The following is a 26701-nucleotide window of genomic DNA, read 5'->3' on the forward strand; positions in this document are numbered from 1 at the left end:
GATCCTGTGGCTCCCAGGTCCCATTTCTGAGTTGACCCAAAAGCACAGCAGGAGGACAGTGAGTGCCTCTCACTGTTCCAGGGATGGGAAGGACCTACCAGGGGGCAGGATCATGGGATTCAGCAACCAGAGCCATACAAAAACAACCAGCATGAGAGCCAAAGCCACAGATTTGGTGTCTCCTAAGGCAAAGTGCTGCTTCACACAGCCCTACCAGTTCTGGGCACAGACACCTCTCCCAACCCCAGGCATGCTGGGCACAGCTCTCCCAGCCCCAGGCACTGTGGGCACAGCATCACCAGCTCTGCCAGCCCTGTGCATGTCCAGCGCTCTCAGCCTCTCTGCCCCTTGCTCAGGCTGGAGTAATTTCCACTGTTGCATTCGTGGGAATGGGCTCAAGGCCGGGACTGGGGCTGGGAAAAGAGACAGGACCAGGGTGGGACGGCCACAGCGTGGGCTGCAGGCTGCCGGGGCAGTCTCACTAGTGAACATTTGTCCAGGGATCAGCGAGCGGCCAAAGGACATGCTGTGAAAACAAGCAGAGACGGGAGGAGGTGCAGCTGGGCTGCTGGCATGTGGGAGGGAGGACGGCGCCAGCGAGGCCTTCACGTTTGCTTCCCATTTCCTTGGGAGCTGGCAAGAGCCCTCCCACTGCCCGTATGGATCACGAGTCTTGCAGGGGCTCAGGCACCAGTGTTCGTGTGGGTGGGCTGAAGCTTGGCCCCGGGTATTAGCCTGGGGCACCCAGCTGAGCCCCCCCACAGTACTGGCCTTTGGCTCCAAGCCCCTGCTCAGCATTCCCAGTGCCAACTGCGACCAGCTGGGCAGCTCCCCATCCTCACCAGCGGCCAATTTCTCCTGTAATTGTGTTAGTTCACTCACCACCTTCAGGTTTTTCTATAGTTCCCCTGAGTGCAGGGGAAGGTGAGCTCAAGGCTGTGACCTTTTTTAATTGCATGGTCACCTCTGAAATGAACCGAAGAGCTGTGGCTCTTGCATCTCGTGATGGACAGACACCAGGGCCAGGAGAGGGCGCTGAGGGCAGCGGGGAGGAGGACAGTGTGACTGTGTCCTGGCACCAGCACAGTGGATCGATTCCTCTGTGATACTGGTGAGCAGGAAGAGACAGATGTGGATCTGAGCCCAGAGGGACCCTACCACCCTGTACTCAGAGCAGCAGCTCCCCACCTGCACCTCGAGGTGTCTCTTGCCATCTGTGCTCAGCTGGGCCACGCTGCGAAGGTAACCGGCAGCTCCAGCCACGCATTCCCACATCCCCCAAAGCAGTTCCCCATGCCCTCCAGCCAGCCTCAGACAGCAAGGCTGGGAGTCAGAGTGCTGGGGAGCAAGTCCAGCAAAAGGCAGAGCTTCTGGGGGCCACCCGGGTGCCCCTGGGGCCCCTCACCCCATGAGCTCACCCTTCTCTGCTGCTCCTGTTCTCCATGTCCTGTTTGTCCCGAGCAGCTGCAGGGACAGGCTGCATGTAGCCTCTTGCCCTGCCCCTCTTCCGGCACAGAGCCACCATTCAGATCCCCCCGAGGTCTGCCCGAGGTCACCATTCTTGCATTTTTATTTTTACTTTTCGGCAAAATCAACCCCCTCGGCTCTCTGTGTCCCCTTTGTCTCCCATGAGGCTCCCAGACTGTGTCACGAGCTGATCTGCTGCGAGAGGAGCCCGCCTGTCTGGGGGAGTGCAGCCCTTGGCAGAGGGAGACACACTGACTGCAGTGCTGGTCCCAAGTGTCCTCTGGGATGTCACTGGGATATTGGGGTGCAGGCAGGGTGAGGGTGGTGAGCCCAGCATTAGTGTTGGTCTCTGGGGCTGGTTCCCAGTGGGACCCTGGTGGCTCTTGCCCACATCCCCACATCCAGGGGCCTCATGTGCTGCTGGCTCTGCCCCCTGGGGCTCTGGCTGTGTGAACTCTGGGGTCCCCTCCGGGTGTCCCCTCCGCCTGTGTTGGATGAAGCGGTCAGGGCTGGCGTCAGCAGTGACCCCGCGCTGGCCCAGAGCCCTCCCAGCTCCTGGAACAGCCGAGGCTGGGTCATGCTGAGCCTGCAGCTGGGAAAACAAATGTGGAGGAGCCCCCACATGTTCCTCAGCTGTATTTTTAGTTGCTGCTGGGGCTGAGGCAGTCAGAGATGTGCAGGTGACAGTGGACAGCGTCAGGCTGTGACACCACACACGGTGCAGTGGGCAGGAGCCGCAGCTCCCCACACCTTGGTGACAGGGTTTCTCCGAGCTCTGGTGAAGTCCCTGTTGGTGTAGGGACAACCACAGCTGCCACAGATCCTGACCACAGCCCAGTTCTACTGGTGACAATGAATTTGTCCTGGCTGGAAATGGGTAAGGGAGGTTTTATTTTGGGCTGACGACTTCTCTTTCCAAGTTCCCTCCAAATCCAGCCAGGCTGCTCTCACTTTTCTTGCCGAGTCCCCAGTTTTTCCCTGGTGTTTCCCCGACCCACATACAGCTGCCAGTAGAAGGCTGATGAGCAGCAGCAGTGAAGCTTTTGGCACTGGCACAAGCTGCCCGGGGAATTCCCAAGCTGGTTATGTCACCAGGGAACACAAATGTGTCCGGATTTCCTTGCAGATGGCATATGTGCCTGGGTTGCTAACAGCACAAGGAGCAGAACTGACCCAGGCCGGTCCCTGTAGTCCCTGGGTAACCCCAGCACGTGGCTGCAGGATATTTTGAGCCATGGCATCATGAGAGAGACGTGGAAAGAGCTGGGGCAGGATGGGGAACTGGCCACACGTGCTGAGGAGCGTGTGGGGCCAGAGGGACTCCTGACCTGGGGAGCACGGGGTGGCCTATGGACAGTGGAGAGAGGGGTCTTGACCTGCAGTCCTGGACAAAGGACAGCAGCAGCAGCGCAGGACTCCTGCAAGTCCCTGCCCTCCTGGGCTCCTGGTTCCCATCTGAGCATTCCCATTCCTTCTCCAGCAGCCTGGGGGAACCAGCCTTTCCCCAGTGGAGCAGACCCCACACTCCCAGAACAGGCAGAGCAGCTTGGCGGGAGAAGCCTTTACCTGTCTGAAGGACTGGGTCAGGCAGGGCAGGATTTCATGTTCCATCCCCTCTAGCACCACTTGCAGGAAGCACTACTGGGACCGGCACATATGTTGAGCTTTAGATGTGGCTTTGGCTGTTCCTTGCCAAACATGGCAGTGTTTGGTCAGGGTTCGGCTCTTTGAAGCCTTTCTTTCAGTTCAAACTTTGCTCAAACCCAGGGGGAAGACTTCCTGGCTTTAGTTCCTCTCTGTGCTATTCCTTATCAAATTTCATTTCTCCTCATGGAAGAGTTCTGGTTCCTCAATGCTCCTCCTGAACATCTGGAATGTTGCTTTGAAGCAGCCCTTCAGTGGGATGGGCTGTCACCATGGCAGGTTTGGGAGCTCCTGCTCCAAACGGCGCCAGACCCAGATAAGAGCTGATGATGGGTGACAGGCAGGGTCACAATGCCAAAGAGGCTGTGAGTGGGGATTTGGCCTTTTGCCTTTCTCTTCTGCTCTTGGATGCTTCTTTCTGGGCAAAAGGAGCTCTGCCCGTGGGCTCCTGGCTCCCAGGGGTGGATTGGGCTGGCACTGATGGAGACTCACAGCCCGTGGGTGGTGATGGTGGGCGCCTGTGGGACACAGCCCTGCCCTGGGTGGTTCGTCCCTCTCTGCAGGTGCCGTCCTTGCCATGTCCCTGTTTCCCAGGTCCCAGAGCTGACAGTGACTGCGGTGCCACTTTCCAAAGCCGTAGCCGCTCATACAAGCCCAGTGGGCATTTGCTGGGTGTCTGCCAGGCAGCCTGCAAGTGACCCTGCTGAAAACTCGTGGGAAGAAAGGCAGAGGGGAACAGAGTGCCTTGGTCTCTCCATCCTCGATCTCCACGTGCCGAGTTCCTCCCGCACGGGCACCCAGGACTCCGTGGCCTCATCCCTTGGGGTCTCCTGAAGCTGCAGCACCGAGGGATTGCTGTGGTTGAGCAATAGCTGCATTTCACAACATCCTTGATTGGCTCAGGGATGTTGCCTCTGGCAGCCAGGACTTCCCTGGATACAGCATGAGATCTGCCTGCTTCAGCAGCCTTGGCTTTCCTGTGCCTGGACCCCAACAGGAAATGAAAGTAACTGAAACATTTCTTCTTCCCTCACTTTGGTCCTGCAAGAAGAGATCAGCCAGCCCAGCTCTCCTGGTTGGGGGGGGCACAGGGGTGCTCCTCTTTCACCCCTACCTGCCTGCAGCCTGGCTCCTGCCCCTGTCTCCAGCCATCGTGACAAGAGCTGTGACATGTCAGGCCTCAGAAGTGTTGTCTTTGGGGCTTGATGCTGGGGTGATGGATGTCTCCTCCTGTGCATGGCTGCTCTGTGCAGGAGCCCCATGACAGGGCCTGGAGGTGCAGGGCACCCCACTGATGGAGTTGCCCTGGTGCAGCTGCCCAGCCCAAGCAGGTGCTGCTTTGCCAGCCCTGCTGGGTGTGGGAGTCCCCGGGGTCTGCTCACATGAGGTGAGAAGCTGTGCCCTGCCTTCTTTAGCCATTGCTGTGCCCCAAGGCTGCTCTGGCGCCCCAAGGCTGCTCTGGTGCCTTTGGCAGGTCCGTGGTGTGACAGCAGCAGCTCACAGAGTAACCAGGAGACGCACAGGACAGGGAGAGGGATGGGGAGCAGCAGGGCTGGGACACTGCTCCAGGGCAGCCCGGGCTGTTCCCAGCTTTTGCTGGGTGCAGGCTGCAGGAATGTGGCTCTGTCAGGCTCAGCTGGCAGTGCCAAACCCAGCTCTGCTCCACTGAGCATCCACTGCTGCAGCAGGCAGGGACCGCTGGCACTGACAGAGGGCTGGAAATTGGGCTGTTGCCTCCCAGTTTCCACTGCCCCTTCCCCGCCTTCAGTGAGAGGCACCAGGTGTGCCTCTGTGCTGGGCCGTGCCATGGTGCCAGTGGCACAGAGGAGCAGGGCGGTGGCCAAGCAGGAAGTCCTGGGGACGCCCCCCGTGGGTCCGCACACCACCCTCGCTTTTGGTTCCCGTTTTTGCAGGGATATAAAGGTGGTGTGGGGTGTGGGCAGGGAGAGCCCAGCGCAGCACAGCATTGCAGGAAGCCAGGATGGGAGTGCAGAGCCTGGTGGTGGCTTGTGGGGCAGTGGCCTTGTGCCTGGCACTCACCACAGCCACCAACCCCGGCTTCGTGGTGAGGATCACCCAGGCCGGCTTGGACTACGGTGGGTTCTGCTTCTGATTTCTCTCCTCACAGATGTGCTGGTGGCAGAGGTGTGGAGCCAGGTACCCTGTGAGAAGTGCAGGGTCTTGGGGCAGGATGGGGACATCCTCGGACAGAGGTGCCAAATGCACCATCGCCCAGGGCTTCCCCTGTTGCCCCTGTCTGCCCTCCACCCCACAACCTGATGGAGCCCCTGCAGAGGGGAACCAGCCCTGTGGGGTCTCAGGGAGCTGCAGGCAGGCAGTGTTGTGGGCTGGCACAGCAGGAGGGTCCTGGTCCCACAGCACGTCCAGGCAGCCAAGCTTTGAGCCCTGGAGGAGGGAGCTGCAGAAGAGAGAAGAGGTGGGGAGCTTTGGGGGGGGGCCGTGACAGAGATGGATGGGCCCCGTGCTGGTTTTATCGAAGCAGGCAGAGCCCCGGCTCCAGCAGAGCACAGTTATGGATGGAAATGCACTGTGTGAGAAACAGCTCATTTACCCAGCAGCTCTGCCAGCCGTGTGAGAGAGAACGTGACTCCCCTTCCCAGACGGAGGCAGGGGTGCAGCATCCAGTGATGCCGTGCTGCTCCCTGGGACATAAACTCCATCCATCTTTGCCTGCTGGCAATGGACATGGAGCAGCACAGTGCCTCTGACCTCCCACACACCTCACCCAGTTTGAAGCCTGGAGAGTGAGGACTGGGACATCTCTCTCCTTTCTGTGGCCACCACCTTCCCCTGGGGCTGCAAGCAGGGCACCAGGCAGCATTGCCTGTGTGCTCACAGGGCTCTGTGAATGGAGGTTTACTTTAAAGCCAGCCTGGGAGGTGGAAAGCAGCCAGGGCATCACCTGGATGTTTTCTTTGATTCTTCTGTTGTGTGACCGGCGTGTGCTCCAGCTCCTGCAGCAGTGATGGCAGTGATGATCTCCCTGTGTCCCTGCAGCCCATCAGCAAGGGATTACCATCCTGGAGAAGGAGTTGGCCCAGCTGAAGCTGCCAGACATGTCCGGTGACTCTCGTGTTGGGCATGTGGGGAAGGTGCGCTATGAGCTCTCCAGGTGAGCCCTGCCAGTCTTTGGAGCAACCCACTGCCCCCCAACCCAGAAAGGGGCAGAAGGGATGGAGATGGTGGGGAGCTCCTGGGGCAGTGAGGACCATCTTGTCCCCTCCACAGCCCCCTGAGATGTTGGCTTTGTCCTTGGTTCAGGCAGATATGTTCCCCTTTCACTCCTTGCCCAGTGGGAAAAAGGGATCTGGGGTGATGGCACTCCGGGTATGGGTGGATTTTGTACAATCAAAGCCTGGGTGGTGGAGATGGCCTTGCCTGTGGGACCAGGGCACCCATTCCCATGTGAGCAGGAGCCCAGCCTCTGTGGAAATACCAGCTCCCTGCTGCCCTGGATGCCGCTCTGCTCCTGCTGTGCGGGGTTTGGAGCTGCCGTGGGTGGCTGCAAGGGCCACATTCACAAAGGTGCCGCTCTGCTCTGCGTGTCCCTGCCAGGCACAGCTTTGCAGCAGCAGAACTACAGCTGGGGATGCTGCCAGTGCAGTGACTCCACCCCGGCCCTCCCTCTCTCCCTCCCTCTTCCTTCCTCCCCAGCCTTGTGCTTGGGAGTGAGGAACCACTATAACATGACTTTTCATTCATGTATTTTTAGACTACGCCTTCGTGATTTCCACTTGCCGTACTCACGGATTACCCCCATCTCCAACGTGGGCCTGCAGGTCTCCATCTCCAACGCCTTTGCGGAGCTGGATGGGGACTGGCGGGTGAAGTTTCTCTTTGTGTACGTGCCCAGCTCTTCCTCTCCCCATTCAGGCACTCACTCCATGTCTCCCTCTCTGGATCTGGACAGGTTTCTCCTCCTCTCCCTCTCCCTTGTGTTTTGGGCAGCTGTCACTTTGCTCCCCCAGATGTGATGGATAAAACAGGGTGGGAGGCAGGAACGAGGCACACGATGGGGGAGCTGCATGGAACCTCAGGTCTCTCTTCCACCACCTCTACTTACTCTCAGTCCCCTCTATTTAAAGGTTACCTCTCCTAGTTTATGTGCCAGTGAAATTTGTTTCCCCTGAGTTTAAAAACTTTCCATGTCTCCTCTGGATGCACCATACAAGGGGGAGACTGATCTAGATAGATTCATCCTGAAGCAGACTTGAGGTTCCTTCACCAGGCCTTGGCATTGAGAAACATCCCTTTCTCATCCCTGCAGCCGGGACCATGGCTCATTTGACCTGAAGGCGGAAAATGTCTACATCAAAATCAGCCTGAGGCTGGGCAGCGATGCCGCTGGGAAGCCCACTGTGAGCACCTCGGAGTGCAGTGCCCACATCTCCAGAGTCCGGGTGCTCTTTTCGGGCAGGCTGGGGTATGTAACTTCACTGGAAGGTCTGGAAACAGTGTGTGTTAGCCCAGCTGCCATGGGAATGTGGCTCTGCCATTGGAATGTAGCCCCGATGTGAGGGGTAAGTTGTTGGCAAATCTGAGGTTGCCCGGTCCTACATCTGGCCTGAGTTTCTCCTGCTGTGGCTGCACATTTCAGGGGGTGGGTGTGGTTAGGGCAGACACCAGACTTCTGTGGTTTACCAGTGAGTCTGTTTGCAAATGCAAACCCTGGGGCAAAGCCAGATGCCAAATTAGTGTGGGAATGATGTTCCCAGGGTCTTGCATCTCTAGGGTCTCCCTTTCCTGGGCACACACTTCAGCAGTGTGGATCTGAGCTATTCAGGGCTTCTCTCTGTGTTTCTCTGCAGGTGGCTTTACAACCTCTTCCACGGGGCTATTGAGTCCAGGTTCCGAAAGATTTTGGAGGACAAGGTATGTGAACAATTGTCATAGGTTAGCAGGGCTAGAGGGCAGGGCTCCAGGGTTTTCTGGTGGTCTTTAGCCCTCACCTGTAGGTGAAGTGCTGGAAGGATCAGATGTAGGGATGTAACTATAGCCAGAGCACACGACTGTGTTGCCAACTCAGTAAAAACAAAAGGAATAGGCATTGCAGGCTCTATAGCATCATGTGACTTAGGCTGAATTTGAAACCTGGAGCCTTTACCAAAGCCCAGCATAACTGGTTCCTAATTAACAAAAACTTTTCTTTCCATGTGGTCAGTTAATTAGATGTTATGTCTCAGCCAAACTCACTGTAACCTGATCAGAGCTGTCCTTTAAGCAGCCATGCTCTGGAGGGCTTTGGGGAGCACTGAGGGGAAACTCTCATTCCTGGATTTCAGACATTTGGTGTTTTGTTTTACTGAGGGGGATCAGGGAGCTCTGGTACCGCTGCCTGGTACAGACACTGACATGCAGGAGACCTGCAAAAAGACATGGAAACAAGCTGTTAGCAATAATTACTACAAGGATAACTGGCATGAGTTACAGCCTCTCTGGATGTGAACCTTGCTTGGGAAGGAGGCAGTTGGAGATCAGGTAAATCCCACTATTGCAGAAGATCCCATCCTGCCCAGGCACTGTTCCCAATTCTGTGCAACACCTTTACCAAGGCCCCTGGGGCCCATGGCAGCAGATGGTCTGGCAGCAGAGCAACACCAGGCCTCAGAGGCCTTTTCTGCTGTTTCGTCCCTTGGAAGGAGGGCACCTCTGGGACTGCAAAGGGACCCCACTGCCCTCTGTTCTTCCTTCAAGCACTGTCTGCCCCACACACGTTCCTCATTGTCTTTGTGGAGTGATGGTGTGAGGGGCAATGGGCAGGAGAGGGCGGGGGCAGGGAGTGAGCTGCACCAGGATCCCTGGGCACAGCTGGGCCACAACCCAGCCCAGCCGGTGTCTGCCTCCTGCACTCACTGCAATGCTTGGGCAGTCCTTGTTCCCCCAGTCCCAGGACTCCGTTCACAGGGAGATCCCAGTCACAGGGAAATCCAGGCAACAGGGAAATCTGGGTCACGGGGAAATCCCAGTCACTGGGACCAGGGCTGCATTTGCCTGCCTGCAGTAACACCCTCACAGGCAGTGATGGGGCATTTCCAGCACAGACAGAAAAAAATCACTGGCCACAGGGAAGAGCTGCAACCTGCTGTCACTAAGGCCATACCCAAGGCTCTGTCCTGTCTTTGTCCTCATCTCTGTCAGATGAGGGGGTCACTGCCCCTCCGCAGCGCTGCATCTCACCATCAGCTCTGTGGGCTGCATGCCCAGTCAGACAGATGATGGACAGATCCTGCCCGTGGCTGCTGTGACATTACAGGGAAAACACTGAAGGGAGCTTGTGCAGATTTCCTCAGCCATCTGCAGGCCTGCGTCCTGCAGTAAATTTCCCAGGCTGGTGGTGAGCCTGCAAGAAAATCCCCACTAGTGCTGGGGCTTCACTAGTGGATGGCAGAGGCAGAGGGATGCACTCTTCTGCCCTGGCACACAGAACTGCAGGAGTTCAGCAGAGCTCATCTTCAGTGCAGTCGGTGTTCCTGCCCCTGCAGGGTGGGTTAATCCTTTCTGTTAGTCTTCTTCAGCCAAGTCCTGGCTGCTCAGCCCAGTTCATTCCTGCATGGGCCACATGAGATTCCTTCAAAGGGCCTCCCCAGAGCTCAACTGTGCCGAGGGGAAATTGCTGCAAGCAGATGATTGTAGGTATAAACCCTGCCCTGCTTGGTTCTTAGACACTTCATGTGCTGCCTGATGAATGGAGACAATCATCACAGAGTGTGCTCTTTTATTTAAGCAGGCTTTGTCACAGAGCAGGGAGCGTGGCTGAGGCTCTGAGTGGGGGCTGTGACCTGGCTGCCCCCGCTCAGCTCTGTGGCCTTTCTGTCCCACAGATCTGTGACATTGTGGACAAGTCTGTACGAAACGAGCTCCAGACATACGTCCAGACCTTGCCAGGTACTGAGGGGGCTGCATGTGGGTTTAGGAGCAGTTCTTTCCAGCTTTTCCCAGCCACGAGGACAGTGTTTTACCTTGTGTCCACTCCCCATCTGCTGGTGCTCTGGCACCCAAGCTGGGTGCTGGGGAGCACCTGAGAAGGCAGAGACAAATCACTGTGTGCCCTGTCTGGCTGCGGAGATCCCTCCAGGATCTGTGCTCCAGGACTGGCAGGGGCTCGGGCTGCTTTAGCTGGGGGACCCAGGCCATTCCTCAGGTCCAGGAGCTGGACAGGAGAAACAGCCAGGAGGAAAATGGGGGTTTTTTGCTTCTTGCAGAAGCAAGCACACATGCAGCTGGTACTGAGCTGATGCACCAGGAAGTCCAGGCATGGCACTGCCCAGATGCCAGCAGAAGCCATCTGCTCCCAGCTTTCCTGACCATCTCCCTCTCACTCACCTCTTCCCTCTGTTTACAGTCACAGCGAGGATAGATGCCAAGACTGGGATTGATTACTCCTTGGTGGCAGCCCCAAGAGCTACCGCCCAGTCTCTGGATGCAGGCCTGAAGGTGAGAGGCTGCCCTGGGGACACTTGATTTGGCCAATGCCATTGCCACAGGCAGGTGGGAACCAAGGCTTTGGTACCCGCTGCAAAAGCTGTTTGCCAGCCTGAGTCAGCAGGTGAAGCCCACCGCTATTTGCACCCCTTCTCCACCTCTCTCCCTCCTCCCAGGGTGAGTTCTACTCCCTGGCCCACCGCTCCACCGTCCCCTTCTCACCGCTGCCACTGGCCTTCCCCTCGGATCACGACCGCATGGTTTACTTTGGAGCCTCCAGCTACTTCTTCAACACAGCCGGCATTGCCTACCACGAGGCCGGGGCACTGGTCTTCGAAATCACGGAGGACATGGTGAGTGGCACAAGTGGGACAGGGCTGGCCCTGCGTCCCTGGAAGAGGTTCCATTTGCTGAAGAGCTCTGGGAGCAGCCAGCAGTCTTGGAGAAGCCCCAGTGAGAGAGCTGGGGGCTGTGGGATGGGGCTGGGCTGTCAGACACGGGTGTGTGTGGGGATGAGAGGGCTCACCATGGGCTCCTCTGTGCCACATTGCCCCAGTGTGACAGTCGTCTCCCTGCAGATCCCAAAGGATGTTGGATTCAGCTTGGACACCTCCACCTTCTCAGCCTTCATTCCCCAGGTGAGCAGTCTGGCCCTGCCTGCCCAGAGCTCTTGCACACACAGGCTTTGCTCTGTGCCAGGTGTTCTCCCGCAGGAGCGGGGGTTTGTGCCGTTGTTCCCATCCTCTCCCTATGCCCACACAGCTGGAGGAGATGTACCCAAACATGCCAGTGAAGTTCAGGCTGTCCACTCCCACTGCTCCATTCCTGACTATTGGACCAGGAGGAATCTCGCTCAATCCCATTGTGGATGCCCAGGCTTATGCCATCCTTCCCAACTCCAGTCTGGCTCCACTCTTCCTCCTCAGCCTGGTGAGTTCAGGCACAGCCTGTGGCAGTGGGGCAAAGAAGGGAGTTTGAGCTGAGCCCAGTCCTGTTGCCCAGATCCTGCCAGGGGAGGTTCCGGGTGCTGTCCGGGTGCAGTGGGGGCGTCAAGAGAACAATTCCAGGTTTAATGCTGGGTGCAAACACGTCCCTGGATGGGCAGTGGTCCTGCTGTGTTTCAGCTGGTCAGAGCCGTTCCCCTGGGTGTCTGGTTTGGGGTGAGGTGGGGTGAGCACTGCCAGCGTTCTGTGCTCTCTCCCCAGACAGGGAACGTGTCTGCTGTCATCAATGTGAGATCCGACCACATAGTTGGGAGCCTGGATGTGGGCAGGTACAGAGGGGAGCAGCCACTGACTGGGCAGGGGGTGGCTTCTGTTCTGGGGTTGTTTCTGTTCTGGGTGCCCAGCAACAGAGGGGGGGTGGGAAGGTCCCAGGGATGTGGGCTTGGTGTGGGGAGGGAATGAGCTGGGGCTGGAGGGAGAGGGATCTGCGTGGCTGTCGATGGGTGGCGGGTGGAATTGCTCCCTCCGTTGGGACATCCTCCAAAGCACCCCTTCTGTCCCTGTGCAGGATCAGGCTCTCTCTGAAGGATTCTGCTGTCGGCACTTTCAAGGTAAGCTATGACCATGACCAGAGCCCCCAGCATGGAGCTGGGAGCCTTCTGGGGGACAGCTCATTCCCCCTGCCTCCCAACACAGGACCTGAGGATGCACCCAGGACCCCACACTGACCTTGCAGCCACCTCCTGCCTCAGCCTGCAAGGCTGGGAAAGGATGCGGAGCCTGATCCCTCGCTGCTCTCACCCCAACATTTCCCACCCTGCCAGTGTGGCCAGACAAAGCTGCTGGTCTCTAGCAAAGTGTGTGCCCATCCCAGCTCCTCATCTCATTTTCATTTCCCACTTATCCTCCAGTGCCTGCACATCTCCTGTCCCACAGACTAAAGCTTTTCCTCCCCTTCTCCCCCCTCCCCAGGTGAGAACGATGCAGTCCTTAATGAACATCTTGACTTCCAATAGCTTGCTCCCACGTCTTAATGGTGAGAACCTGCTGGGGAGAATGGGGGTGCTGGAGCACCCTACACTCAGGTTGCTCCATCCAAGTGGTGCCAGCTCGCTAATTAAATCCTCATTGCCACAGCTGATCTGGGGGAAAAGTGCGTGCAGGAGGCTGCAGTGAAGCAGTGGGAGCCTCTTGCTGCTCTGACAGGCTCCCAGCAGCAAATGCAATGGAAAAAATGAGCCCTGTGCATATCCTAATGCTTTCCAGACCCTCTCCCCAAATCCCTGCTTCTCCTGCCTTGCCAGCAGTTCAGACCAGAGGGGGGCTGGTGGCTGGAGGGGCCAAGGGGAGTGTCATGGCACAACAAGCAGCCCTTCTGTGGAGCAGCAGAGGAGAGAAAAGGACTGGGGGAAGGCGGTGGCCACTTTCTCTGTGTGCTCTGTGCTCCCTTGCTTCCCATTCCCATCCCAATGCAGACATGTGTTGTCTTTTCCAGCCCGGTTAGATGAGGGTTTCCCTCTGCCGCTTCTGGACAGGATTCAGCTCTCCAATATCCTTGTGAGGTTCTACCAGGTGAGTGAGGGGGAGCACCTGGTCCCAGCTGGAGCCCATCCCGCTGCCCCCAAGCCCCTGCATACCAGCACAGCCTCCAAATCCAGTTCCCCCAGCTGTGCTGGGAAGTGATGGATGGGAGGGTGCTCTCAGCCGACATCCCAATGGCCCAGCAGCAAACCAGAGCACATGTGCCAATCCATTCTCCATTCCCGGATGTGGTGGGTGCCGGGCAATGCAGCTGCCAGGGCCGGTGGCAGCCCAGCGCTTCCTCTCTTTCTCGCAGAATTTCCTGCTGCTCGGAGCAGATGTTCACTTCCAGCCCCGGGGATGAAGATAAGGCAGTGAGAGCCCTCCAGCACTGCAAATGCTCCATTCACCATTTTGCCCTTCCCTGCCCCTGCCAGAGCCAAAGGGCACCGCTCCTGCCAGTGTCCCGCACTGCTGCCTTGGCCCAGACCCTCCATCCTCCTTCTGGGGCCTCACCTGGTGCTACCAAGAGCTGGGGGTGCCCTGTCCTGAGCCACCCTATCCCCTCCCTCCGTCTGAGCAGCAATAAAGGTGCCGGTGCTGGGGCCTTCGTGTCAGTGTCACTGTCTGTGCCTGGGGCTGCACTGGGCCAGGTGGGAGCTGGAGCTGGATCAGGACCACTTCATTGGGCTGTTTCCATGGCCTTGGCGAGGCACAATGGAACACCTGTGTCCCGCTGTCCCATCCTCCACTCCAGGCTTGGGGCAGAGTGGCTGGAAAGAGCACAGTGGAAAGGGCCCCGGGGCTGCTGGTGAACAGCAGCTGAACATGAGCCCCGGGTGGCCAAGAAGGTCAAGGGCATCCTGGCCTGTATCAGCCTGGTGGAGCAGCCGGGCCAGGGAGGGATTGTCCCCCTGGCACCGGTGAGGCCCACACCTCAAGTCCTTTGCCAGTTCTGGCTCCCTCACTTCAAGAAGGACATGGAGGTGCTGGAGTGTGTCCAGAGATGGGCAGTGGTGCTGGGGAAGGGACTGGAGCACCAGGCGAGGCTGAGGGAGCTGTGGGGGCTCAGCCTGGAGGAAAGGAGGCTCAGGAGGGACCTTCTCTCTCTCCAGCTCCCCAGCCGGAGGGTGCAGCCAGGTGAGGGTCAGGCTCTGCTCCCAGGGAACAAGGGACAGGACAAGAGGACATGATCTGAAGCTGCACATGGGGAGTTTTAGGCTGGATATTTGGAAGAATTTCTTCACAGAAAGGGTCATTAGACCTTGGAATGAGCTGCCCAGGGAGATGGCAGAGTCACCGTCCCTGGAGGTGCTTAAGGAAAGACTGGACGTGGCGCTCAGTGCCCTGGTCTAGTTGACATGGTGCTTCTGGGTCACAGGTTGAATCGATGATCTCGGAGGTCTTTTCCAACCGAATTAATTCTGTGATTTTGGGATTGCCGCGGCGGAATTCCGGGCTCGGAATGGCGCAGGGCGGAACGCGGCGCGCGGGGGCGGCGGCGGGGCCACTGTGTCAGCGCATGGCACGGCCGCCCCATCCCTGGCCTGACAGTCCTTCCCCCTAAGCGCTGCTGTGTGCTCCAGCCTAGGCACTTTTTCTCCCCAAGAGCTTAGCCCCTGAGGTGTTCCTGCAGTGGAGATGCTCTAAAGCAAGCAAAGTGACAGCAGATGAGATAGAGTCGAGACATAATCCCCACTCCACAAAGGGCACTTTCAGGTGCCATTCGATCCATCAGGTGGATGATTCCCTGCCTTTAGCTGAATTCTCCTCACAAAGCACTTGGGCCACTTAAGGCTGGGGCTCTGCTCAGGTGCAGCAGGTGGAATACCCATTTTTCGTGTCTCCCCAGGGAGAAGGCAGAGCAGGCCATCTGGAACCGTCTGCAGCACCTCAAGTCGCTGAAGGCCTGGCGGCCCCAGGCTCGTGCTCCGCTCCGCATCGGGATCCTGGGTACAGCCGCACTGCGTCACCTGGACCCACCGGCAGCACCCGCCTTTCCCTGGGGTGAAAGCAGCTGGGAAGGGCTGCAGGGGAGTAACGGGGGGTGGGCACTGCCTCACCAGGGCCCTTCTCCTTTGTTGGCAGGATGCATGGCCGAGAGGCTTAAGGAGGAGATTCTGCAGAGGGAGAAGCTGGTCGATGTCGTGGCAGGCCCTGATGCCTACCGTGACCTTCCCCGGCTGCTGGCCGTGGCAGAGTCTGGCCAGCAAGCTGCCAACGTCCTGCTGTCCCTAGATGAGACGTATGCTGACATCCTGCCTGTCCAGACTAGTGCAGGTGGCAGGACAGCGTTTGTGTGAGTGCCTTTTCCCAGTGCTTGTTTCTGTGGCTCGGGTTTGGAAATCTGCTGTGCAGAGCAGATGCGTCAGTGACAGCAGCTGCCCAGGAGATGCAGTGCCCTGGCTGCACTGAGTTTACAGAGTCTGTGTGTGTGTTTGCTGCTGCTTTGCTGTGTGACTGAGCCCTGGAGAGCGTGTCCTGAGCTCTGGCTGTTGTGGACTTCTCTCCCTCTCCTTTGGGAATGCTGACTCTCAGCCTGATGCTGCACTGAGTGATTTCTGTGCCACACCTCTGTAGGAGTGTCAGGGTTTGTAACTGCTTGGTGACCTGGCTCTGCAGATGCTCCAGGGTCATTGCAGGGAAGCAACTGTATCAGCAGAGGCTGCAGGTACATTATTTGCTGATGAGGAATGTGCTGATGGAGGTGGGATGGAGCCCAGGTATGAGGACTGTCCATCAAGTCTGGAGGGAAGTGGTGAATTTTTGAGACGGTATTTCCATGAGAAGAGTGGGTATTTGGTTAGTGTCCATTAGAATGTTCTCCAAAGTTTATGATACTGTTGGGGAAGAGGACAGAATGTTGGGAAACACAAGGAAGCAAAGATACAATAGATAGATAAGAAATGGTCTACGGACAAACAGGCACAGGCACATCCCCCACAGGAGCTGCTAAACTGTTTCTGTGCTGGTCCTAAGGGTCCTCTGGGATGTCACTGGGATATTGGGGTGCAGGCAGGGTGAGGGTGGTGAGCCCAGCATTAGTGTTGGTCTCTGGGGCTGGTTCCCAGTGGGACCCTGGTGGCTCTTGCCCACATCCCCACATCCAGGGGCCTCATGTGCTGCTGGCTCTGCCCCCTGGGGCTCTGGCTGTGTGAGCTCTGGGGTCCCCTCCGGGTGTCCCCTCCACCTGTGTTGGATGAAGCGGTCAGGGCTGGCGTCAGCAGTGACCCCGCGCTGGCCCAGAGCCCTCCCAGCTCCTGGAACAGCCGAGGCTGGGTCATGCTGAGCCTGCAGCTGGGAAAACAAATGTGGAGGAGCCCCCACATGTTCCTCAGCTGTATTTTTAGTTGCTGCTGGGGCTGAGGCAGTCAGAGATGTGCAGGTGACAGTGGACAGCGTCAGGCTGTGACACCACACACGGTGCAGTGGGCAGGAGCCGCAGCTCCCCACACCTTGGTGACAGGGTTTCTCCGAGCTCTGGTGAAGTCCCTGTTGGTGTAGGGACAACCACAGCTGCCACAGATCCTGACCACAGCCCAGTTCTACTGGTGACAATGAATTTGTCCTGGCTGGAAATGGGTAAGGGAGGTTTTATTTTGGGCTGACGACTTCTCTTTCCAAGTTCCCTCCAAATCCAGCCAGGCTGCTCTCACTTTTCTTGCCGAGTCCCCAGTTTTTCCCTGGTGTTTCCCCGACCCACATACAGCTGCCAGTGGAAGGCTGATGAGCAGCAGCAGTGAAGCTTTTGGCACTGGCACAAGCTGCCCGGGGAATTCCCAAGCTGGTTATGTCACCAGGGAACACAAATGTGTCCGGATTTCCTTGCAGATGGCATATGTGCCTGGGTTGCTAACAGCACAAGGAGCAGAACTGACCCAGGCCGGTCCCTGTAGTCCCTGGGTAACCCCAGCACGTGGCTGCAGGATATTTTGAGCCATGGCATCATGAGAGAGACGTGGAAAGAGCTGGGGCAGGATGGGGAACTGGCCACACGTGCTGAGGAGCGTGTGGGGCCAGAGGGACTCCTGACCTGGGGAGCACGGGGTGGCCTATGGACAGTGGAGAGAGGGGTCTTGACCTGCAGTCCTGGACAAAGGACAGCAGCAGCAGCGCAGGACTCCTGCAAGTCCCTGCCCTCCTGGGCTCCTGGTTCCCATCTGAGCATTCCCATTCCTTCTCCAGCAGCCTGGGGGAGCCAGCCTTTCCCCAGTGGAGCAGACCCCACACTCCCAGAACAGGCAGAGCAGCTTGGCGGGAGAAGCCTTTACCTGTCTGAAGGACTGGGTCAGGCAGGGCAGGATTTCATGTTCCATCCCCTCTAGCACCACTTGCAGGAAGCACTACTGGGACCGGCACATATGTTGAGCTTTAGATGTGGCTTTGGCTGTTCCTTGCCAAACATGGCAGTGTTTGGTCAGGGTTCGGCTCTTTGAAGCCTTTCTTTCAGTTCAAACTTTGCTCAAACCCAGGGGGAAGACTTCCTGGCTTTAGTTCCTCTCTGTGCTATTCCTTATCAAATTTCATTTCTCCTCATGGAAGAGTTCTGGTTCCTCAATGCTCCTCCTGAACATCTGGAATGTTGCTTTGAAGCAGCCCTTCAGTGGGATGGGCTGTCACCATGGCAGGTTTGGGAGCTCCTGCTCCAAACGGCGCCAGACCCAGATAAGAGCTGATGATGGGTGACAGGCAGGGTCACAATGCCAAAGAGGCTGTGAGTGGGGATTTGGCCTTTTGCCTTTCTCTTCTGCTCTTGGATGCTTCTTTCTGGGCAAAAGGAGCTCTGCCCGTGGGCTCCTGGCTCCCAGGGGTGGATTGGGCTGGCACTGATGGAGACTCACAGCCCGTGGGTGGTGATGGTGGGCGCCTGTGGGACACAGCCCTGCCCTGGGTGGTTCGTCCCTCTCTGCAGGTGCCGTCCTTGCCATGTCCCTGTTTCCCAGGTCCCAGAGCTGACAGTGACTGCGGTGCCACTTTCCAAAGCCGTAGCCGCTCATACAAGCCCAGTGGGCATTTGCTGGGTGTCTGCCAGGCAGCCTGCAAGTGACCCTGCTGAAAACTCGTGGGAAGAAAGGCAGAGGGGAACAGAGTGCCTTGGTCTCTCCATCCTCGATCTCCACGTGCCGAGTTCCTCCCGCACGGGCACCCAGGACTCCGTGGCCTCATCCCTTGGGGTCTCCTGAAGCTGCAGCACCGAGGGATTGCTGTGGTTGAGCAATAGCTGCATTTCACAACATCCTTGATTGGCTCAGGGATGTTGCCTCTGGCAGCCAGGACTTCCCTGGATACAGCATGAGATCTGCCTGCATCAGCAGCCTTGGCTTTCCTATGCCTGGACCCCAACAGGAAATGAAAGTAACTGAAACATTTCTTCTTCCCTCACTTTGGTCCTGCAAGAAGAGATCAGCCAGCCCAGCTCTCCTGGTTGGGGGGGGCACAGGGGTGCTCCTCTTTCACCCCTACCTGCCTGCAGCCTGGCTCCTGCCCCTGTCTCCAGCCATCGTGACAAGAGCTGTGACATGTCAGGCCTCAGAAGTGTTGTCTTTGGGGCTTGATGCTGGGGTGATGGATGTCTCCTCCTGTGCATGGCTGCTCTGTGCAGGAGCCCCATGACGGGGCCTGGAGGTGCAGGGCACCCCACTGATGGAGTTGCCCTGGTGCAGCTGCCCAGCCCAAGCAGGTGCTGCTTTGCCAGCCCTGCTGGGTGTGGGAGTCCCCGGGGTCTGCTCACATGAGGTGAGAAGCTGTGCCCTGCCTTCTTTAGCCATTGCTGTGCCCCAAGGCTGCTCTGGCGCCCCAAGGCTGCTCTGGTGCCTTTGGCAGGTCCGTGGTGTGACAGCAGCAGCTCACAGAGTAACCAGGAGACGCACAGGACAGGGAGAGGGATGGGGAGCAGCAGGGCTGGGACACTGCTCCAGGGCAGCCCGGGCTGTTCCCAGCTTTTGCTGGGTGCAGGCTGCAGGAATGTGGCTCTGTCAGGCTCAGCTGGCAGTGCCAAACCCAGCTCTGCTCCACTGAGCATCCACTGCTGCAGCAGGCAGGGACCGCTGGCACTGACAGAGGGCTGGAAATCGGGCTGTTGCCTCCCAGTTTCCACTGCCCCTTCCCCGCCTTCAGTGAGAGGCACCAGGTGTGCCTCTGTGCTGGGCCGTGCCATGGTGCCAGCGGCACAGAGGAGCAGGGCGGTGGCCAAGCAGGAAGTCCTGGGGACGCCCCCCGTGGGTCCGCACACCACCCTCGCTTGTGGTTCCTGGTTTGGCAGGGATATAAAGGTGGTGTGGGGTGTGGGCAGGGAGAGCCCAGCGCAGCACAGCATTGCAGGAAGCCAGGATGGGAGTGCAGAGCCTGGTGGTGGCTTGTGGGGCAGTGGCCTTGTGCCTGGCACTCACCACAGCCACCAACCCCGGCTTCGTGGTGAGGATCACCCAGGCAGGCTTGGACTACGGTGGGTTCTGCTTCTGATTTCTCTCCTCACAGATGTGCTGGTGGCAGAGGTGTGGAGCCAGGTACCCTGTGAGAAGTGCAGGGTCTTGGGGCAGGATGGGGACATCCTCGGACAGAGGTGCCAAATGCACCATCGCCCAGGGCTTCCCCTGTTGCCCCTGTCTGCCCTCCACCCCACAACCTGATGGAGCCCCTGCAGAGGGGAACCAGCCCTGTGGGGTCTCAGGGAGCTGCAGGCAGGCAGTGTTGTGGGCTGGCACAGCAGGAGGGTCCTGCCGCAGTGGTGGCAGTGATGCTCTCCCTGTGTCCCTGTAGCCAATCAGCAGGGGATCGCGATCCTGCAGAAGGAGTTGGCCCAGCTGAAGCTGCCAGACATCTCAGATAAGTCGGGGAAGGTGCGCTATCAGCTCTCCAGGTGAGCCCTGCCAGGTCTTGGAGCCACCCACTGCCCCCCCAACCCAGAAAGGGGCAGGTGGGGTAGGGATGGAGCCCCCAGAGCCGTGAGGACCATCTTGTCCCCTCCACAGCCCCCTGAGATGTTGGCTTTGTCCTTGGTTCAGGCAGATATGTTCCCCTTTCACTCCTTGCCCAGTGGGAAAAAGGGGATCTGGGGTGATGGCACTCTGGGTATGGGTGGATTTTGTACAATCAAAGCCTGGGTGGTGGAGATGGCCTTGCCTGTGGGACCAGGGCACCCATTCCCATGTGAGCAGGAGCCCAGCCTCTGTGGAAATACCAGCTCCCTGCTGCCCTGGATGCCGCTCTGCTCCTGCTGTGCGGGGTTTGGAGCTGCCGTGGGTGGCTGCAAGGGCCACATTCACAAAGGTGCCGCTCTGCTCTGCGTGTCCCTGCCAGGCACAGCTTTGCAGCAGCAGAACTACAGCTGGGGATACTGCCAGTGCAGTGACTCCACCCTGGCGCTCCCTCCCTCCCTCCATCTCCCTCCTTCCCTTCCTCCCTTCCTCCCCAGCCTTGTGCTTGGGAGTGAGGAACCACTATAACATGACTTTTCATTCATGTATTTTTAGACTACGCCTTCCCAATTTCCGCTTGCCGTACTCACGGATTACCCCCATCTCCAACGTGGGCCTGCAGGTCTCCATCTCCAACGCCTTTGCGGAGCTGGATGGGGACTGGCGGGTGAAGTTTCGCTTTGTGTACGTGCCCAGCTCTTCCTCTCCCCATTCAGGCACTCACTCCATGTCTCCCTCTCTGGATCTGGACAGGTTTCTCCTCCTCTCCCTCTCCCTTGTGTTTTGGGCAGCTGTCACTTTGCTCCCCCAGATGTGATGGATAAAACAGGGTGGGAGGCAGGAACGAGGCACACGATGGGGGAGCTGCACAGAACCTCAGGTCTCTCTTCCACCACCTCTACTTACTCTCAGTCCCCTCTATTTAAAGGTTACCTCTCCTAGTTTATGTGCCAGTGAAATTTGTTTCCCCTGAGTTTAAAAACTTTCCATGTCTCCTCTGGATGCACCATACAAGGGGGAGACTGATCTAGATAGATTCATCCTGAAGCAGACTTGAGGTTCCTTCACCAGGCCTTGGCATTGAGAAACATCCCTTTCTCAACCCCGTCTCCCTGCAGCCGTGCCCATGGATCTTTTAACCTGAAGTTGGAAAATGTCTACATCAAAATCAGCCTGAGGCTGGGCAGCGATGCCGCTGGGAAGCCCACTGTGAGCACCTCGGAGTGCAGTGCCCACATCTCCAAAGTCCGGGTCCGCTTTTCAGGCAGGCTGGGGTATGTAACTTCACTGGAAGGTCTGGAAACAGTGTGTGTTAGCCCACCTGCCATGGGAATGTGGCTCTGCCATTGGAATGTAGCCCCGATGTGAGGGGTAAGTTGTTGGCAAATCTGAGGTTGCCCGGTCCTACATCTGGCCTGAGTTTCTCCTGCTGTGGCTGCACATTTCAGGGGGTGGGTGTGGTTAGGGCAGACACCAGACTTCTGTGGTTTACCAGTGAGTCTGTTTGCAAATGCAAACCCTGGGGCAAAGCCAGATGCCAAATTAGTGTGGGAATGATGTTCCCAGGGTCTTGCATCTCTAGGGTCTCCCTTTCCTGGGCACACACTTCAGCAGTGTGGATCTGAGCTATTCAGGGCTTCTCTCTGTGTTTCTCTGCAGGTGGCTTTACAACCTCTTCCACAGGGCTATTGAGTCCAGGCTGCGGAAGACTTTGGAGAGCAAGGTATGTGAACAATGGAGGGCAGGGCTCCAGGGTTTTCTGGTGGTCTTTAGCCCTCACTTGTAGGTAAAGTGCTGGAAGGATCAGATGTAGGGATGTAACTATAGCCAGAGCACACCCCTGCAGGGTGGGTTAATCCTTTCTGTTAGTCTTCTTCAGCCAAGTCCTGGCTGCTCAGCCCAGTTCATTCCTGCATGGGCCACATGAGATTCCTTCAAAGGGCCTCCCCAGAGCTCAACTGTGCCGAGGGGAAATTGCTGCAAGCAGATGATTGTAGGTATAAACCCTGCCCTGCTTGGTTCTTAGACACTTCATGTGCTGCCTGATGAATGGAGACAATCATCACAGAGTGTGCTCTTTTATTTAAGCAGGTTTATTCACAGAGCAGGGAGCGTGGCTGAGGCTCTGAGTGGGGGCTGTGACCTGGCTGCCCCCGCTCAGCTCTGTGGCCTTTCTGTCCCACAGATCTGTGGCATTGTGGACAAGTCTGTACGAAACGAGCTCCAGAAGTTTGTCCAGACCTTGCCAGGTACTGAGGGGGCTGCATGTGGGTTTAGGAGCAGTTCTTTCCAGCTTTTCCCAGCCATGAGGACAGTGTTTTACCTTGTGTCCACTCCCCATCTGCTGGTGCTCTGGCACCCAAGCTGGGAGCTGGGGAGCACCTTCTCAGCAGAGACAAATCACTGTGTGCCCTGTCTGGCTGCGGAGATCCCTCCAGGATCTGTGCTCCAGGACTGGCAGGGGCTCGGGCTGCTTTAGCTGGGGGACCCAGGCCATTCCTCAGGTCCAGGAGCTGGACAGGAGAAACAGCCAGGAGGAAAATGGGGGTTTTTTGCTTCTTGCAGAAGCAAGCACACATGCAGCTGGTACTGAGCTGATGCACCAGGAAGTCCAGGCATGGCACTGCCCAGATGCCAGCAGAAGCCATCTGCTCCCAGCTTTCCTGACCATCTCCCTCTCACTCACCTCTTCCCTCTGTTTACAGTCACAGCGAGGATAGATGCCAAGACTGGGATTGATTACTCCTTGGTGGCAGCCCCAAGAGCTACCGCCCAGTTCTTGGATGCAGGCCTGAAGGTGAGAGGCTGCCCTGGGGACACTTGATTTGGCCAATGCCATTGCCACAGGCAGGTGGGAACCAAGGCTTTGGTACCCGCTGCAAAAGCTGTTTGCCAGCCTGAGTCAGCAGGTGAAGCCCACCGCTATTTGCACCCCTTCTCCACCTCTCTCCCTCCTCCCAGGGTGAGTTCTACTCCCTGGCCCACCGCTCCACCGTCCCCTTCTCACCGCTGCCACTGGCCTTCCCCTCGGATCACGACCGCATGGTTTACTTTGGAGCCTCCAGCTACTTCTTCAACACAGCCGGCATTGCCTACCACGAGGCCGGGGCACTGGTCTTCGAAATCACGGAGGACATGGTGAGTGGCACAAGTGGGACAGGGCTGGCCCTGCGTCCCTGGAAGAGGTTCCATTTGATGAGGAGCTCTGGGAGCAGCCAGCAGTCTTGGAGAAGCCCCAGTGAGAGAGCTGGGGGCTGTGGGATGGGGCTGGGCTGTCAGACACGGGTGTGTGTGGGGATGAGAGGGCTCACCATGGGCTCCTCTGTGCCACATTGCCCCAGTGTGACAGTCGTCTCCCTGCAGATCCCAAAGGATGTTGGATTCAGCTTGGACACCTCCCTCTTCTCAGCCTTCATTCCCCAGGTGAGCAGTCTGGCCCTGCCTGCCCAGAGCTCTTGCACACACAGGCTTTGCTCTGTGCCAGGTGTTCTCCCGCAGGAGCGGGGGTTTGTGCCGTTGTTCCCATCCTCTCCCTATGCCCACACAGCTGGAGGAGATGTACCCAAACATGCCAGTGAAGTTCAGGCTGTCCACTCCCACTGCTCCATTCCTGACTATTGGACCAGGAGGAATCTCGCTCAATCCCATTGTGGATGCCCAGGCTTATGCCATCCTTCCCAACTCCAGTCTGGCTCCACTCTTCCTCCTCAGCCTGGTGAGTTCAGGCACAGCCTGTGGCAGTGGGGCAAAGAAGGGAGTTTGAGCTGAGCCCAGTCCTGTTGCCCAGATCCTGCCAGGGGAGGTTCCGGGTGCTGTCCGGGTGCAGTGGGGGCGTCAAGAGAACAATTCCAGGTTTAATGCTGGGTGCAAACACGTCCCTGGATGGGCAGTGGTCCTGCTGTGTTTCAGCTGGTCAGAGCCGTTCCCCTGGGTGTCTGGTTTGGGGTGAGGTGGGGTGAGCACTGCCAGCGCTCTGTGCTCTCTCCCCAGACAGGGAACGTGTCTGCTGTCATCAATGTGAGATCCGGCCGCATAGTTGGGAGCCTGGATGTGGGCAGGTACAGAGGGGAGCAGCCACTGACTGGGCAGGGGGTGGCTTCTGTTCTGGGGTTGTTTCTGTTCTGGGTGCCCAGCAACAGAGGGGGGGTGGGAAGGTCCCAGGGATGTGGGCTTGGTGTGGAGGGAATGAGCTGGGGCTGGAGGGAGAGGGATCTGCGTGGCTGTCGATGGGTGGCGGGTGGAATTGCTCCCTCCGTTGGGACATCCTCCAAAGCACCCCTTCTGTCCCTGTGCAGGATCAGGCTCTCTCTGAAGGATTCTGCTGTTGGCACTTTCGAGGTAAGCTATGACCATGACCAGAGCCCCCAGCATGGAGCTGGGAGCCTTCTGGGGGATGGCTCATTCCCCCTGCCTCCCAACACAGGACCTGAGGATGCACCCAGGACCCCACACTGACCTTGCAGCCACCTCCTGCCTCAGCCTGCAAGGCTGGGAAAGGATGCGGAGCCTGATCCCTCGCTGCTCTCACCCCAACATTTCCCACCCTGCCAGTGTGGCCAGACAAAGCTGCTGGTCTCTGGCAAAGTGTGTGCCCATCCCAGCTCCTTTTCATTTCCCACTTATCCTCCAGTGCCTGCACATCTCCTGTCCCACAGACTAAAGCTTTTCCTCCCCTTCTCCCCCCTCCCCAGGTGAGAACGATACAGTCCTTAATGAACATCTTGACTTCAAAGATCCTGCTCCCACGTCTTAATGGTGAGAACCTGCTGGGGAGAATGGGGGTGCTGGAGCACCCTACACTCAGGTTGCTCCATCCAAGTGGTGCCAGCTCGCTAATTAAATCCTCATTGCCACAGCTGATCTGGGGGAAAAGTGCGTGCAGGAGGCTGCAGTGAAGCAGTGGGAGCCTCTTGCTGCTCTGACAGGCTCCCAGCAGCAAATGCAATGGAAAAAATGAGCCCTGTGCATATCCTAATGCTTTCCAGGCCCTCTCCCCAAATCCCTGCTTCTCCTGCCTTGCCAGCAGTTCAGACCAGAGGGGGGCTGGTGGCTGGAGGGGCCAAGGGGAGTGTCATGGCACAACAAGCAGCCCTTCTGTGGAGCAGCAGAGGAGAGAAAAGGACTGGGGGAAGGCGGTGGCCACTTTCTCTGTGTGCTCTGTGCTCCCTTGATTCCTATTCCCATCCCAATGCAGACATGTGTTGTCTTTTCCAGCCCGGTTAGATGAGGGTTTCCCTCTGCCGCTTCTGGACAGGATTCAGCTCTCCAATATCCTTGTGAGGTTCTACCAGGTGAGTGAGGGGGAGCACCTGGTCCCAGCTGGAGCCCATCCCGCTGCCCCCAAGCCCCTGCATACCAGCACAACCTCCAAATCCAGTTCCCCCAGCTGTGCTGGGAAGTGATGGATGGGAGGGTGCTCTCAGCCGACATCCCAATGGCCCAGCAGCAAACCAGAGCACATGTGCCAATCCATTCTCCATTCCCGGATGTGGTGGGTGCCGGGCAATGCAGCTGCCAGGGCCGGTGGCAGCCCAGCGCTTCCTCTCTTTCTCGCAGAATTTCCTGCTGCTCGGAGCAGATGTTCACTTCCAGCCCCGGGGATGAAGATAAGGCAGTGAGAGCCCTCCAGCACTGCAAATGCTCCATTCACCATTTTGCCCTTCCCTGCCCCTGCCAGAGCCAAAGGGCACCGCTCCTGCCAGTGTCCCGCACTGCTGCCTTGGCCCAGACCCTCCATCCTCCTTCTGGGGCCTCACCTGGTACCTGGTGCTACCAAGAGCTGGGGGTGCCCTGTCCTGAGCCACCCTATCCCCTCCCTCCGTCTGAGCAGCAATAAAGGTGCCGGTGCTGGGGCCTTCGTGTCAGTGTCACTGTCTGTGCCTGGGGCTGCACTGGGCCAGGTGGGAGCTGGAGCTGGATCAGGACCACTTCATTGGGCTGTTTCCATGGCCTTGGCGAGGCACAATGGAACACCTGTGTCCCGCTGTCCCATCCTCCACTCCAGGCTTGGGGCAGAGTGGCTGGAAAGAGCACAGTGGAAAGGGCCCCGGGGCTGCTGGTGAACAGCAGCTGAACATGAGCCCCGGGTGGCCAAGAAGGTCAAGGGCATCCTGGCCTGTATCAGCCTGGTGGAGCAGCTGGGCCAGGGAGGGATTGTCCCCCTGGCACCGGTGAGGCCCACACCTCAAGTCCTTTGCCAGTTCTGGCTCCCTCACTTCAAGAAGGACATGGAGGTGCTGGAGTGTGTCCAGAGATGGGCAGTGGTGCTGGGGAAGGGACTGGAGCACCAGGCGAGGCTGAGGGAGCTGTGGGGGCTCAGCCTGGAGGAAAGGAGGCTCAGGAGGGACCTTCTCTCTCTCCAGCTCCCCAGCCGGAGGGTGCAGCCAGGTGAGGGTCGGGCTCTGCTCCCAGGGAACAAGGGACAGGACAAGAGGACATGATCTGAAGCTGCACATGGGGAGTTTTAGGCTGGATATTTGGAAGAATTTCTTCACAGAAAGGGTCATTAGACCTTGGAATGAGCTGCCCAGGGAGATGGCAGAGTCACCGTCCCTGGAGGTGCTTAAGGAAAGACTGGACGTGGCGCTCAGTGCCCTGGTCTAGTTGACATGGTGCTTCTGGGTCACAGGTTGAATCGATGATCTCAGAGGTCTTTTCCAACCGAATTAATTCTGTGATTTTGGGATTGCCGCGGCGGCGCCGCCCTGCAGCGGGGCGGGCCCGGAACGGCGGCAGGGCGGAACGCGGCGCCGAGTGGCGGGGGCG

At 58.1% G+C, this 26701-nt stretch overlaps 2 protein-coding genes across 2 annotated transcripts; both read left to right on the top strand.

The window, feature by feature from the left end:
* Nucleotides 1-5068: 5068 nt before the first annotated feature.
* On the top strand, nucleotides 5069-13616 carry LOC309579394 (bactericidal permeability-increasing protein-like). The gene is made up of 15 exons (XM_082292678.1): nucleotides 5069-5207; nucleotides 6130-6244; nucleotides 6845-6973; nucleotides 7400-7555; nucleotides 7941-8004; nucleotides 9954-10017; nucleotides 10475-10566; nucleotides 10731-10907; nucleotides 11133-11192; nucleotides 11317-11484; nucleotides 11760-11827; nucleotides 12067-12109; nucleotides 12471-12534; nucleotides 12994-13070; nucleotides 13336-13616. The coding sequence occupies exons 1-15, from the start codon at nucleotides 5093-5095 to the stop codon at nucleotides 13381-13383; spliced, it is 1440 nt and encodes a 479-aa protein (XP_082148804.1). The 5' UTR covers nucleotides 5069-5092; the 3' UTR covers nucleotides 13384-13616.
* A 5733-nt stretch (nucleotides 13617-19349) lies between these two features.
* On the top strand, nucleotides 19350-25685 carry LOC309579573 (bactericidal permeability-increasing protein-like; the record flags this gene model as incomplete). The annotated part of the gene is made up of 15 exons (XM_082292979.1): nucleotides 19350-19464; nucleotides 19779-19878; nucleotides 20492-20620; nucleotides 21055-21210; nucleotides 21596-21659; nucleotides 22122-22185; nucleotides 22642-22733; nucleotides 22898-23074; nucleotides 23300-23359; nucleotides 23484-23651; nucleotides 23927-23994; nucleotides 24232-24274; nucleotides 24628-24691; nucleotides 25151-25227; nucleotides 25493-25685. 15 exons carry the CDS (start codon nucleotides 19350-19352, stop codon nucleotides 25538-25540), a joined length of 1425 nt encoding a protein of 474 aa, XP_082149105.1. The 3' UTR covers nucleotides 25541-25685.
* Nucleotides 25686-26701: the final 1016 nt, after the last annotated feature.

Source organism: Coloeus monedula, assembly GCF_965178545.1.
Source record: "Coloeus monedula genome assembly, chromosome: 17".
Classification (NCBI taxonomy): Eukaryota; Metazoa; Chordata; class Aves; order Passeriformes; family Corvidae; genus Coloeus; species Coloeus monedula.

Bases quoted from the DNA above. Each gene is read 5' to 3' on its own strand.
- LOC309579394 (XM_082292678.1), top strand. From the start codon at position 5,093: ATGGGAGTGCAGAGCCTGGTGGTGGCTTGTGGGGCAGTGGCCTTGTGC. The intron at 5,208-6,129 runs GTGGGTTCTGCT...GTGTCCCTGCAG, and splicing joins CCAGGCCGGCTTGGACTACG to CCCATCAGCAAGGGATTACC. The intron at 12,535-12,993 runs GTGAGAACCTGC...TGTCTTTTCCAG, and splicing joins CTTGCTCCCACGTCTTAATG to CCCGGTTAGATGAGGGTTTC.